A 14,115-nucleotide genomic window follows, 5' to 3' on the forward strand; every position below is an offset into this window, starting at 1 on the left:
GCTTGCATTCTGCTCGTTTTAGCTTGCATTCTGCTCGTTTTAGCTTGTATTCTGCTCGTTTTAGCTTGCATTATGCTCGTTTTAGCTTGCATTATGCTCATTTTGGCTCACGTTCTGCTTGTTTTAGCTTCAACAATTCAATTTTAGCTTCTCAAACAAATTTCATCAAAGCCATTCAGCACTCAATGACACTGCAGTTTTGCAGCAATGCATTTTTTTCTAGCAATTATACTGTTGCTTTTTTGCATCAAAACAAATCTGTGTGTGTAACGTGGAACAGATTGTGTGCGTGTGAGTGAGAGAGATGCATACGATCGGTCATGGAGACACAAACAGATGTTCGGCTCAGGAGAACACTTTGTTTCTGAAGTCAACCAGTTCTCTGCTCTGCCATCCAAACAAAAGTTATATGGTCTCAGCTTGAATGACAGGTATTTATGTGTAATTTCATCCCCAGAGAAACCATCATCTCTAAGCGTGCTGACAGGCGGTCGAAAATTCATTTCTGATCTGAAGGAGCGACTACAAAAGGGCTTAAGGGCCTTTTCCTCGCAGAGACCAAGCGGGGATTGTGGGTCCGACACACCCTGGGAGGTGCTCACATACTCCGAAACCCAGCAATGCACTCCAAACTGCACGTTACTTTACTTCCACTAAACAAATCTGTAAATAACACCGCTTTTGTAATTAAATTAGTTTAAAGTGCACAAGGACAAAAACAAGAACACAAAGTCTAAAGAACAAGAAAGGAAACCCAGACTAGAAGAATGTAGAGCAGCACACACCAATCGCCAAAAAACTTAAAAAAAATAAAATAAAATAAACTTTTGGAGAGGTGAACACTTTGGCACAAGAATATTCATTAACATCCACACCCTGATAAGGTGCTTATTGTTGGTCATAGCAGGCTAAATGAATTGTACTTTATGTTCCAAAGAGAAACAATTACTGCAATAATAAGTACATACTTCCTCTAAACCAGTCGGCCCAATTAGCATTTCAGCAGCTGTAAAACGTAGCGACAGCTTTGACGTGCAAGTGACACAAAATACATGTGCCAGGAGAATATATGAATGTTTAAAAGTGCTGTTTACAGTTTATTGCTTCCTCCGCTGAGTCATGTTTGATCATCTTCTCTGCCGCTCGGGCATGTGCAGACTTTTCAACTGAACATGACACAATCCATCGTTTTAACTACCTGCTCCGTGCATTAATGTACATCTGCATGGAGCCAAAGCATTGTGAGCGATTATCTCCTCGGCTTGTCTGTGCAGCTCAGGGCTCACCCGTGTTTTCAGTTTTTACAGGAGTTAACCTCGGATACACTCCAGCTGTCTCTGGCATGACGGTGCACGTCTTAATGTAATTATTTCCACAAGGCGGAAACCTCAAGGTTAATTAAAATGAACGACACTAGCAAACAAACACGACACAGAAAGAAAACGCTTTGAACCACCATCTCAGCAGGTGCAGAGGAGAAAAATAATCTAATCCAGAGAAGAATGAACGCCGGCGCATATTTCAAGCCACAGAAAGGCTTCGTTTCTGTTGTGACAAGCTCTTCAACAGCGTACGCAAATTAGCTATAACGTCAGCGCTGCTAAGAACCAGTGACTCCCCGTTTGAGTTTTAATCATCAAACATCACATCATCACTACTTTGTGCAACATTTATACCTGGTATTAAGAGATTTAAAAGATGACCACATCCACGTTTATTGAGCTTATCGATGTCACATGCAAAGCTGCTATTAGATAATTATAGACAAATTTCAAGACAGTTATTAATGCTTTGTGCAGCCAGTAACAATAAAGAGAACTCCAATGAAGCATTAAATAAAGAATAATGCTAAAAACTAACAGCATCTGTGACCACTGTGATCATGCAAAGGAAACCATTGCACAAACTGCTGAACAGATATCAGCAATAATAGTGTATACACAACACAACAATATATAAATATTGATATACTGTATATATATCAAATAACACAAGCTCATTTATATCCATTAAAGTTGCACAGTTGTCCAAACTCTTTATCAATCACCTACTTATCTTATATTACAGAGACTCTGCAGACAGAGGCCACACTTGACGTGGTGCTGCAGCTCAGTAATGTGATGAACTGATTACATCAGTGTACGACCGCCCGCTCGCGAGACTAAACAACAACAGATTTATTACCAAGATAAGATCAATGGTAATGTACAGAAACTTTGTAAGTTAGTTTAAAATAATAGTTAACCACACAGAGGGTCACTAATGAGAGTTAATTTATTATGTTTTATAAATGACGAGAGTGAGGCGTCCATGCACCGCGCTCCACAACAACACAGCTGAGTTTTACTCCACGCCTCTTTTGGTTCTGCATTGCCCGCTTTATTTCTGAAAGTTCCTGTCTATGCAGCAAATGGCTGACTCCATCCATCCATCCATCCATCCATCCAGAAGGAGGAGAAAGACCAACTGGTCTCTGCAGCCATTTCATGAAAGAGCCATATGTTCTTCAGGATATTAAGAAAAAGTGGAAATGATCAAATTTAGTGAATAATTTGCCACTAGAAGCATCTATAAAAAGGTTCTATCTATCATAATATATAACCTACAGATCGTTTTATTTATTAACCGAGTTATGGTCACATTGTGGTTGCAGGAACCTTAGGGTGATAACTTTTTCCAAGAACTTTTGGCGGATTTGTTCCTCAACCTGAGCTAGTGTGGTGGTTTTCAAACGTTTCACATTTTGTAACCACAAAATATAAGTTGCAGGAACGTAAACACATAAAAACATGCATATATGAAACATAAGTGATTAACCATTTAACAAACAGCCCAATAAACTATTTTAAAATCCATTTATGATCACTATTTTAATCCATTTATTACTGTTAAGTCAGAATAAGCTACTAACAATCACCTTTGAAGGTAATTTGATCACTGTGGATTTTAAGAGCCCACTCGTTATGTTTTATGAACTACATTGGGGTCCTGACCCAAACTTTGGGAATCAATGCTCTAATGTCTCCAAAGGAATCAAGAGGGAATAAAAGTGCAGAAAAACAAACAAAATCTCCTTTAAAAATGGATTTCGGTGCCGACTAGCTGAGTTTTCCCATGCTTTTTATTTACGCAACATGTTTACGCTCCAGCATGGCTCATAAAACCTGATGACTAAAATGTTCCGCTAGAAAACACGAAACGCTGCTTCAATCAGGCTGAGAGATGCTCAGCAATCTGACTGAGGGAAGACTGTGAAAACAGCAGCGACAACATATCTTGTAACTTACATTTCTGTTGTAAATAACAAAAGAAGGGTTAAAAAGATATTTTGCTCACTCTATAATCTGTTCCCAGTCTGGAGTGACTCTGAAAGTTTTTATATTTTGTTTTTCATTTTAGAAAAAAGTTTGCTCTTGAACGCCTCGTGTTGAGTCAGCATTTTTTGATCCAGACCTTCTGCCACTTTGACATGTTACATCATGTCCTGTTCAAAAATCCTAATACTTAGTTTCAACCCTGGATTGGATGCGCTGAAAACACTCTTTCAAATAGAGTTTAAAACCCGTCAAACATTTATTGCCTTCCTTATTTTTTTTTATTGCAAAAGAGCATTGACATTCTCTCGTTTAATTAACGTTAACGTATAAAATTTAAATTGCATAAATCAAAAACTTGTTTTCACACATTTGTATTGCGTGTAGCACAATTTAAAGCAGGTTTGACAAGTAAAACCGTTTTAAATTTTGAACCAGAACTGATCTAAGGTGGTCCATATTTCTAAAATTTCCTCGAAATAGTCCTTTTCTCAACCCCTACATCTCCCATAAAACAGATTATTTTACTGTTTAAGTAAAATAATGAATTTGCTCCATGTTTATTAATCACAGCTGAAACACGTCTCCTAACGAAGCTAAATTAAATCCTAACTTCCTCTCACTCTAACAGGGGCTTTTATTTTGTTAAGATAACTTTGGTGCACTTTCCTGCCAACCTTTGGCGTCAAAACTGAGTCATTAGTTTGTCTTTATCAGTTTATTTTAAATCATTTAAATATTTTAAAGAAAATAATAAATCTACTTTTATCTTTTCCATTTTGGATGATAAAAAGAATAACAGCTTATCTCCTCGCACCTTAAACCTCAACTCTTTTATTTCGTTTCCCTCTTTTAAAAGTTCAATACATTCATTACAAGATCACGTTTGCTTTTATTTTACAATGCCCATCACTGTTTGTATTGTTCGCAATTCTATCCCTCGCTCTTTTCCTTGTGTAAAGTATGTTTTAAATATGTAAATTTATATGGTTTGTGCCGCTTCTTCTGCTTTTATCATTGCCGTTTCATGTCCATGTCTGCTGCTGCCTCTTAACCAGACCGTTATTGTAAACGAGAACTGGTTTCAATTGACCTACCTGGTAAAAGAAAGGTTGTTAGTTTAATACATTAGTTTTTTGTATTATAAAACATGCACATAAACCAGGAGGCTGATCTAAAATATTCCACTTGTGGCAACAAAATAGCAATTTCTGACACAACTGATGCCAATGGATCACTGATACATAATAAGAAAACAATGCTGCTTTATTCTGTAAAGAGCTTAAACAGCAATATAAGTATTGTGTACCAGCCTAACCCTTATTTACACACATAAGCATCAAAGCAAAACTAAATGATTCACACTAGAAAACACCCGTGATGTAAAGAATGAAAAACCACCATCAGAGTCCTTTACTTTATCTAAAAGCCACAAATAGGACCCGTTTTAAATCTACCTGGGCAGATAAAGTCGTCAGGGACTCTCCTCCTGGTGATGATCAGCTCGCTCTGATCCACACCGTGTGTCTGCGTGACTAAGTGTGTGGGAAGTCACGCTTGTGTTGCCTTAAAAGGCTGGGTGAGGCTCCAGCAGCTGCCCAACCCTTTTCCCTCCAGACTGTTCTGAGCTCAGACAGAGGAGGTGCCGGTCCATGCTCCTGTGCACGGATTCTCAGGCCACAAAAAAATACAATAAACAAAACAGAAGGGAACAGGGGGAGAGTTCTGGACAGAGTTGTTTGTTGAGAACAACTCTAAACTCCAGTAGTCATGTATAAAATTAGAGTCCAGTCCTGGATTATTATCATTATTAACCTTTATTTAATCAGGCAAATCCCAGAGATCACAGATCTCTTTTGTAAGGGGGGCCTTGACCTGAAGGCAGCCGGACACTGAACACAAGGAGAAAAACCCCAGGTCCAAACTGGGAATTGAACCCAGATTATTGCGGTGATGTAATATGCTAACCACTAAGCCAGGGCTAATCAACTGGAGGCACATGGGCCACTTCTGGCTTGCCGGTAAACTCATTAATAAAAATAATAAGAAAAGAGATTTGAAGACATCTGTGAGAGAGACCATTACACAACTTGAAATGAGAAATATTTTAATCAGAGAGGCAATCCTGTTATGTGCTAATCTCAATTTTCAACAATTTCACGAGCTTACAGAAGAACACGCTTAGAAAGAGCCCCCTCCCCGCTGAAAGCATTGACTTTAACAACACAGAGACACCATTCTTCAGCAAGGATACTAATTGTTTTACCACTTAGTGCTTTCCCCCCTTATACAAACGGGGAACAACCTCTGACTCGTGGTGTCAGTTTACAGCCAATAACAGAGACTTCAATGTAAAGACCAAAGCAAACCTGAACTGGACATAAACAAGAACAGCCCATGTCCACACTCAGAAACATTGCACATGTAGCAGGTATCGGGCCGGTACAATCACTACTAACAGTTTATATTGTGTTGTTGGGGAGAACCATCATATCTGAACTTACACAAAAATGAGACGGAGGCTCATTTCTGCTGTGTATCTGCGAGGACTGGTTTTTAATTGTTCCGGACTCAGTAAACAATTACATCCAGTATTACAGCTATATTCTAATATCATGCATAAATACTTTAAATGTTTTCTCAACACTGTTTTCTAAAAAAAAAAATTTACACCACCATACACTCTAACTGTTTTTTCACTATTTTTCATTTTGATTGTCCTTTTGGTTTCCATTTTATTTTAACTTGTTAAAAAAAAAATTACATTTGAACACATCTTTTATGATTGTCTATCGTTTTTGTTGTCCACTATTGTCATCAGTCTGTTAAAAAATTTCAGGTCTCTCAGGTAAATGAGTTCCCCAGGTTCAATGGGATCAAGCTGTATAAATAAAGGTTGAAAAAAAAATACTCATCAACTAACCTCTTACATTTAGCAGTGAGCTAACATATCACTCAACACATTGAACTAAGTGCCATTAGCACTCAGTCACAAGATACTAGGACAGCTTTTATATAGTCTGAAACCATAAACACAAACCAGCATTACCATAATAACAAGTCTATTACACTTCAGGTGAGTGTAAACATAACCATGTACAAGGCAGAGACAACAATACGCACATTAGCCGCTATGCTAGCGGGGCATTATCATGCTAGCACAGAAATGCTAATACAAGAAAACAGTTATTTTACTCAAAACAGTCCAAGACTGGGTAATGTAATTACAAATGCTATAAAATCAAAACTACATTGGGCTCATATGCATCTGCTTAGTGGACTTACCAACTTGAAATTACACAAAAATGAGACGGAGACTCTTTACTGCTGTGTCCTTGTTCCGTAACTGCGAAGACTGGCAGGGCCGAGCAAGGAACGCACCAAGGTCGTCTCAGTTGAAGCGCTGCCCTCTGGTGGTATAACTAGGTACAGCAACTCAAATCAATGGACTTTACACTCTTTTCATAATTATTTCACTAATAAAACAAAACAATGTGATCACACTTTGTGTGTCACACACACATAATCTCCACAAGGTTACCCAGCATGCTTTGCAGCTCACACAGCCTCTCTGGGATTCTCTCATGGAGCGAACTTTGTGAGCTTGTGGGAAAATAAAATAAAGTTCAACAGAGACACACATCTTTGCTTTAATCTGGGACCTACGAATATCCGTGTTTTGGTATTAATAATGTTTAATTATAAGAAGTAAATTAGCAGAAACACGAGTCGAAAGGTTATGCACTCTCTCTTGCGCTGTGCGGGGAGTTTTGATAAACTGATCATATCAGTTGTCGACCGCGAGCCACATTAAACAACAAACAGATTTATTACTGATGGAATACTGATGATGCACAGCAGCTTTGTAGTTACTTAAAATATATATTTAACCACAAATAGGATAGATTACGTGAGTTAATTCATCATAGTAAATGAAAAGAAAGAGACACTTGGCACGCATCGTGCTCGCTTTCAACCCAGCTGAGTTCTGCTCCGCCTCTTTTTGGTTCCGCTCAAAGCTCGACGTTTCACATGTGATTTATGAAACGTTTGAGGAAGAACTGGTCTGAGCAGCCATTTCATTGTAAATGAGAACTGGTTCTTAATGGTCCCACCTGGAACAGCAAAACGTCAAGTCATTCAGAGAACATCAAAAACGGCTAACGGTTTTTTTCATTTTGAAAAACATTAAGATTTGGCAAGTCAGAGATGATAAAAGGCATAGCGAGTCATTTTTGTTTTTAATATTGTTGCACATTAGAATACCGACTTTCATTGCAAGGAAATAAATCTTGAAAGGTAATTAGTGAGTTACACTTTCGGCTTCCGTTTATTGCATTTCTGAATCAATGCAACAAAATAAACACATTGTAACGGTAATAAATCATTGTAATACTTGGTTTATTTACATGATAACTTTAACAGCTGGATGTCCAGCCCATGAGCTGTTTGCTTTCAGTAACTGTGGCCCCCTGAGCAGTTTAGTTCAGTAGCCCTGCATTAAGCCACTGTCCTGTCAAAGAAAATGTAGATTTGCATTTACCGCTTATTAACTTTTCAGCCCAACCTAATTCAAAATGGCCACCATATCCAAGTAAGCTTAGATAACACAATAATGGTTTTAATTCAGTCAGATTTACAGATATTGAGCAAAGATTTAATGTGGTAGTAGCTGAGAGTCATTCACGACACAAAATCTGAGCAGAACATCTCAGGATTGTGCATAATATTTTTATGATTTGCTCAAAACGGTCTGTTATTATTCAACATAATACAATCTGTGTCATGCGTGAAGGGCGATATGCATCTCTTCAACAAATGTAAGAGATTTAGTTATTTGGGTAATCTATTATCAAACACATTTAATCACTGAAAGTTAAATGTACATTGTTTAAGTCAGTAGTAGTGAACTAAGAAACTGTCTCATCGGTCACTGTTGAGGGAATAAAACCACAGAAGGCCTCATTTATCTGCCTCACGGTGACACTGGTAGGTAGCAGCACTCTGAGGAATGTGTCGTCCTGGTTATATAAGACAGATTAATGATGCGTTTTTATACAACTGCTACTGGCACGGTGAATGTGTGCAAAATAAATAAAACTGTGCAAACAAAGAGTCCAAGACTGAACAGGCCAAATATGGGCATGTTTGTCCCAGTTTGTGTGTCTAAATATACATCCTTTGTGTTAGATTTACATTTTACGTGAATAGTTTTCACATGGATATGAACATATACATGCATTTAAATATTTATTACATGCATATGAACTGATAACAGCTCAACATGTATATGTATATGCATGTAACAACATTTATTGTCATAAAAGACTAAATATTTAACCAGAATTTCAGAATATGTAATGTTTCACGTGAATTAATGTTTTTTATTTTTTTTATTTTAAAGCACTTTGTCTCCAATGAACATCTTCCTGTTACTGTTTAGTTAAGTAATATGTAAGTATTACTGTTAATTACAGATCAGATTTTTATGACCGAGTTGCAACAACTTTATTTTGGCGAGAAGTCAAAGTTTGAGGTCAAGCCACGCCCACACGCTGTGACAAAATCTCAAGCTCTATAACATAAAATGCCCCATGCCTGAACAATTTATTTCATTTATTTGTTTTATTTTTAAAGCTCGAAACATGATAAAAGCCTTTAATTTGAACCAGGCCATTTTTGTATTTTACGTTCTAGCTTCCTCTCAGTTTGTAGACGTGTAGCGTGAACACCTTTTAATTTCTCAGCGACCTGAATGCGTTGGAAGCGATGAGGGGCAGTGCACACCTGCCATTTAAGAATGTTTGTGTCATACAGGAAAGGCCTTCAGCTGATCTTCACAGCTGAGTTGACAGAAAACACCACAATCCAGCTAAGCTGTCGTAATAACAAGCCTCACTGGAAAATAAGAGCTGCTCTCAGCTCGTTCTCACACTGTGACAGTTTATTAGCGTCTGTCACGATGGGGGTCCATTTTAAATCTTGTTTGAAATTAGATTGGTTTTCCTCATGAAAATGTATGTCTGTTAGCAAAACATCTCAATCTACAGAGCAGATTTCAATGAAACTGAATGTGCTTCTACTGTTTGGGAGGCTACTTGATTCAGAGATGGCTGCTGCAGCTAAGCAACACTAGAAAGCACAAAATTATCTATAGCTCAGTCAATGTTATAGATACTGAGCTACAATTTGGTGTGGTAGTAGCTGAGAGTCATCCCCACATACTCTAACAAACATGTCAAGACTTTGGCATACAAGGCAAATGCTAATTTCAATCATTCATGCAGCTCTTTATTCTTTCCAAGGAATTTGTCCGTATATCTATAAAACAGATCTATATAAACAAATCATCTGTTCAGTCACGACTACATTCTTACTTGTAGCATCATGAAAGTAAACAATAGGCGTCATTTAACTATTACAGAAGGTTAAGCAACATTTAATCCTTTATTTGGCAAAGTTTCTCCAACATTTGCCACTTTGATTAAATGCAGTCAGCCTTTAGCACCTTCACTGAAGTGTTGGCTCACATTTAATGAGCGAGGAGATGAAAGCACCGTCTGATGATTTACAGAGAACATTTTCTTAAACAACCAGACCGACGAGTGCTGGAACATTCTTAAGTGGCATTTATGGTTAATAATCCAGGCCAACGTGTCAGGCTGATTGTTTTGGGAACATTTTTTGCAACAAAATATTCTTCTAATAGAGGTTCTAAAACAATAAAAGTGCTCGAAGAAATACAGATTGCACGCGCTTTTCCCCTAATAGATAAAAGTCTGACAGAATGGTCACCGTCTTAACATTTCTAGATAAAATTTGTAGGAAAATGTACATAAAAAGTACAACAAAGTTGTGTTTGAGCAGAATCATAATCTCTAAAAGCTATGATTGGTTTGGCTCTTTTTAAAAAAAGAGTCACTACCACTTTTACCGCTCAGATGGAAAACAAGTGCGTACAAGATTTACCTTTTAAAGTCATCCGAGGTCAATTGAGTCAGATCTTCAGAACATCAGTTTGAGCTTTTTGGTTTGATGAACAGAAGAGCTTTCCGTGGACTGCATATCGCTTATAGTTCATCTCACAGACGAGCTAATATCATCATAAAACCAACACTTAAAACATAAAAATATAGACACGTAGATGTTCAGCAGCACAGCAGACGAACACGAGATTATTCTCAAAGGCATAAAGGTGAGCTCAGACTACAAACCAGTTGTTTAGTTTTTAAATGGGAGCACACAGGTTCTTCATTTGGGACTAATTGATTATAGGTCCAACTAAACCGCCGACAGGTTTTTATTGGCCTCGTTTATTACAAAATCTGCAATCTGACAAATGAGTACAGGTGCATCTAAAAATATTAGAATATTGTGAAAAAGCTTTTTTTTTTTTTTTTGTCAGTTGTATTCCAAAGGTACTAAAAGCTGGCTGTCATATATAAATGTTCTGATACTGAATGTTGTTGGTTTTATTATCTGTAAGCCATAATCAAAGTTACAAGAAATAAAAGCTTTAAATATTTCATTCCGCGTGTAATAAAGTTATGTAATATACGAGTTTCACTTTCTGAAATGATTGACAAAAATTTGAACTTTTCCACGATGTTCTAATTTCTTTAAATGTTCCTGTACGCTCACATTTTAGTTTTTGGACGAGGATGCTCGTCTGTTTTTAAATGTACTAAGAGTTCTTCTTAGAGCTGGTAAACACATGTTTAAAGCAAGTAATTGCTGTTACACTTTGTTAAATAAAATTATATATTCTTCAAAAATAAATAAAAATATTGGAGGTATTTCAGCCATCAAATGCCCTCATTGGTAAAGATCGATGATAGAAAAACTCACCAGTCGACCTCTAGCCACCCGTATTGTCACAAATCACCAACCTGTCTGCATGAACTGCAACTACATTGGCGATATAATTACCATATTTTTCACCATATAAATTGCATCTTTTTGCATAAATTTGTAAGTCCTGCTACTTATACACTGAAGCAACTAATATACTTTTTTTTCCTCCATATTTATAAACCAATTTTTGGCTGAAATCTGACGATCATTCATTCTGACATGGAAAATATTGAACACTACCATTTTCAGCCGCTAGAGGGCCCTAGACCTGTATAGCAAGCCAGGACTCTCATTAATAGGTAAAAGTGGCTATTAATGAGATACTCGGCTTGCCATAAAGCCACAATCAGCTGCATTTTGCCGCACCGCCCAGGCGAATGCAGCTGATTTGACCATTAAAGTTCATTAATGAAGAAAAAGTTAATCCGAGACACAACTTTACTATAATGTCGAGCAAACAAATAATTGTTTTTAGGTGGCTATCTTGGTAAATTTTGAAGAAATGCACAGCGAGTCCTCTCTCTGCGCGCTTCTGCGAATCGATTTTTGAAATGCAGCCGATTTGACCAATATTGTGCATTTATTAAGGAAAAGTTCAACCGAGACACACACCTTTGCTATAATTTCGAGCAAACAAATTGTTTTTAAGTGTTAACCTTGTTAAAGTTCTCCCGTGCATGCTCCCGCAGCCACCATTTGGCAGCCAATCAATTTTTGGCACAACACCGGCCCACGCTTCCAGGTTGTCGGCGATGACGCATAATAGATGCGACTTATACAGCGAAGTGACTTATTTATCTTTATTTCCACTTTATTAGACATTTTTGGACTGATGCGACTTTTATACAGCACAACGTGTACGGCAGCAAGTACAGTAAAAATACATCTTTGTTTTTACTTTAATATGTCCAGCTCTTTAAAACGCAAAACCTTCCTTTATAAGCAGAGGATTTATTTAGGAGTCTCTTCCTAAACTGTTGATTTAATGTCTCCTGTCCCAGCAATGAGAAAGACTCGTTAAATTAATCAATTCAACTTTAAAAGTAAAAAATTCAATTGACCTTTGTAGCAAAAATTGCATTTTATGTGTACATCTTAAGTAGCGTATGGTTTAGGGTGCTTTTGACCCCGCAGCCAGCCTCTAAAAAAAGATTTAAATCATAAGGTGATGCAGGAGGATTACATCTGGGGTGTGATAAAAGTGAGGGCAAACAAAGGTCAAAGGTCATAGGTCAGGTAGGAGAATCTGAAAATAATTTGGCTTTGGCCCTGCAGGGTTAGAGCTGACTTGACGTGTGACAAAATACGCACTTCAGGGCACTTTATTGTTCAGTATCACTGAAAAGCTGCAAATAATTCAAGATAAATGACAAAATTATGCTTAAAACAGAATAAAAACATAGCAAAGCAGATTATGTTAAGATTATTTAAAAACTTACAAGACAAAGCCAACAAGTTTGGCAAACTGTCTCCCCTGAGGGACTCCCAATTCCAAATTCTGTATTAAAAGATCATTTTTAAAAAAAATGACACAACAGCTAAATTATTTTAAAGAATGTGTTTTTGAAAACTTTTTCATTTGAGGCGTTAGACTGGATACAAATATTGATCAAGCAACTGAAATATTTAAGTTAAAAATGGACAAATCTTCAATATATTTACATAAAAATGGCGTTATTTGTCCATCATTTGTCTTTTGACAAGTGCAAATAAAAATGTCACGTCAAGCTGAACCATATACTTTAATGGATTTATTGTTAAATCTCTAAAAACTTGTTAAAAACGCTTCGAGCGTTTATTTTTCACAAATAAGTTTTACAAATGTGTGTAAGTGATACCTTTAAGTCTGAGAGGCTCGTACTAAACAAACTGCTTCGTCACTCTTACCTGTTTGACAAATTAAAAAAAACTAAACTACAGTAAATAAGATCATTAATTGACATTAGTTATTAAATATGTGCGTTTAAAGTCACTTACGTTACTCTTCCTGTCCTCTCCATTTTCATTTCCAACCGGCCGCCTCGAGACGCCGCTCATCTTCTCGTCAGAAATAAACAAATTAAAAAATTAAGCATTCGAAAAATTCAGGACAAAAAGTTCTTCAAAAACCGGCGTTGAAACCTCCCTAACGAGACATCTGCTGAAGGAGAAATGATGAGGCACCTGTTATTTGAACCGATGGGTTTCTCCGCCCCCGTGGTGTGTGGCGGTGCGTAAATAAAGCACACCCACACCGGAGACATTTCGGGCCGTAAATCAAATAGCGATGTCGCGAAACTGTTATTTACATAGATATCATAATGTGTTATATGTGTTTATATTATATCTGTGGTTATTTATCTGTTGTTCTATTTAAAAAAGCATTTTGTATCATACTTAAAACTAATAAAAACTATACATTCACGTTTTATTCATTATTCCTATAGCTACTTCTTTGCTTGAATTGTTTAAAATTTAAATCACTTTATACATTCTATATTAAACTATATCAAACTTGGTACATTTTGGTCTTATGCTCCTTTTAGCTACAGTTTTGCTACATGCAGCTTTGAGCAGTGGTGGAGAAAGTACTCAAACGCTGTACTTAAGTAAAAGTACAAATAAACAGACAAAAAATGTACTCTAGTAAAAGTAGAAGTAGCCTACCACATTAACGTTTTTACTTGAGTAAAAGTAAATAAGTACTTGCTTTAAAAAATACTTAAAATATTAATATTTAAGTATTTTTATTTGTAACAATATAGCAATACAGCATTTAGCTTTTTGCTACATAACTTTTGACAACTGCTTGCTTCATTTAGTCCATACTGTTTTCCCTATTTTAGCTTTTAGCTACAGTTTAGCAAATTTTAGCTTTTAGCTACGGATTTGCTGATTTCTGCTTGTTTTAACTTTAACAATTCAGTTAACAAACGAGCCAATTTCAGCAAAAGCATCCAATAATCAG

At 36.8% G+C, this 14,115-nt stretch overlaps 1 protein-coding gene across 1 annotated transcript in view; it reads right to left on the reverse strand.

The window, feature by feature from the left end:
• tuft1b (tuftelin 1b) overlaps positions 1–13,255 on the reverse strand; it is a 28,399-nt gene extending 15,144 nt beyond the window's left edge. Inside the window, exon 1 of the mRNA XM_037693438.1 lies at positions 13,146–13,255. Within this exon, the coding sequence (XP_037549366.1) occupies positions 13,146–13,205 (60 nt within the window). The 5' untranslated portion in view covers positions 13,206–13,255. The remainder of the gene's footprint in view (positions 1–13,145) is intronic.
• Positions 13,256–14,115: the final 860 nt, after the last annotated feature.

This window comes from Nematolebias whitei, chromosome 19 (genome assembly GCF_014905685.2).
Source record: "Nematolebias whitei isolate Nwh7 chromosome 19, NemWhi1, whole genome shotgun sequence".
NCBI lineage: Eukaryota > Metazoa > Chordata > Actinopteri > Cyprinodontiformes > Rivulidae > Nematolebias > Nematolebias whitei.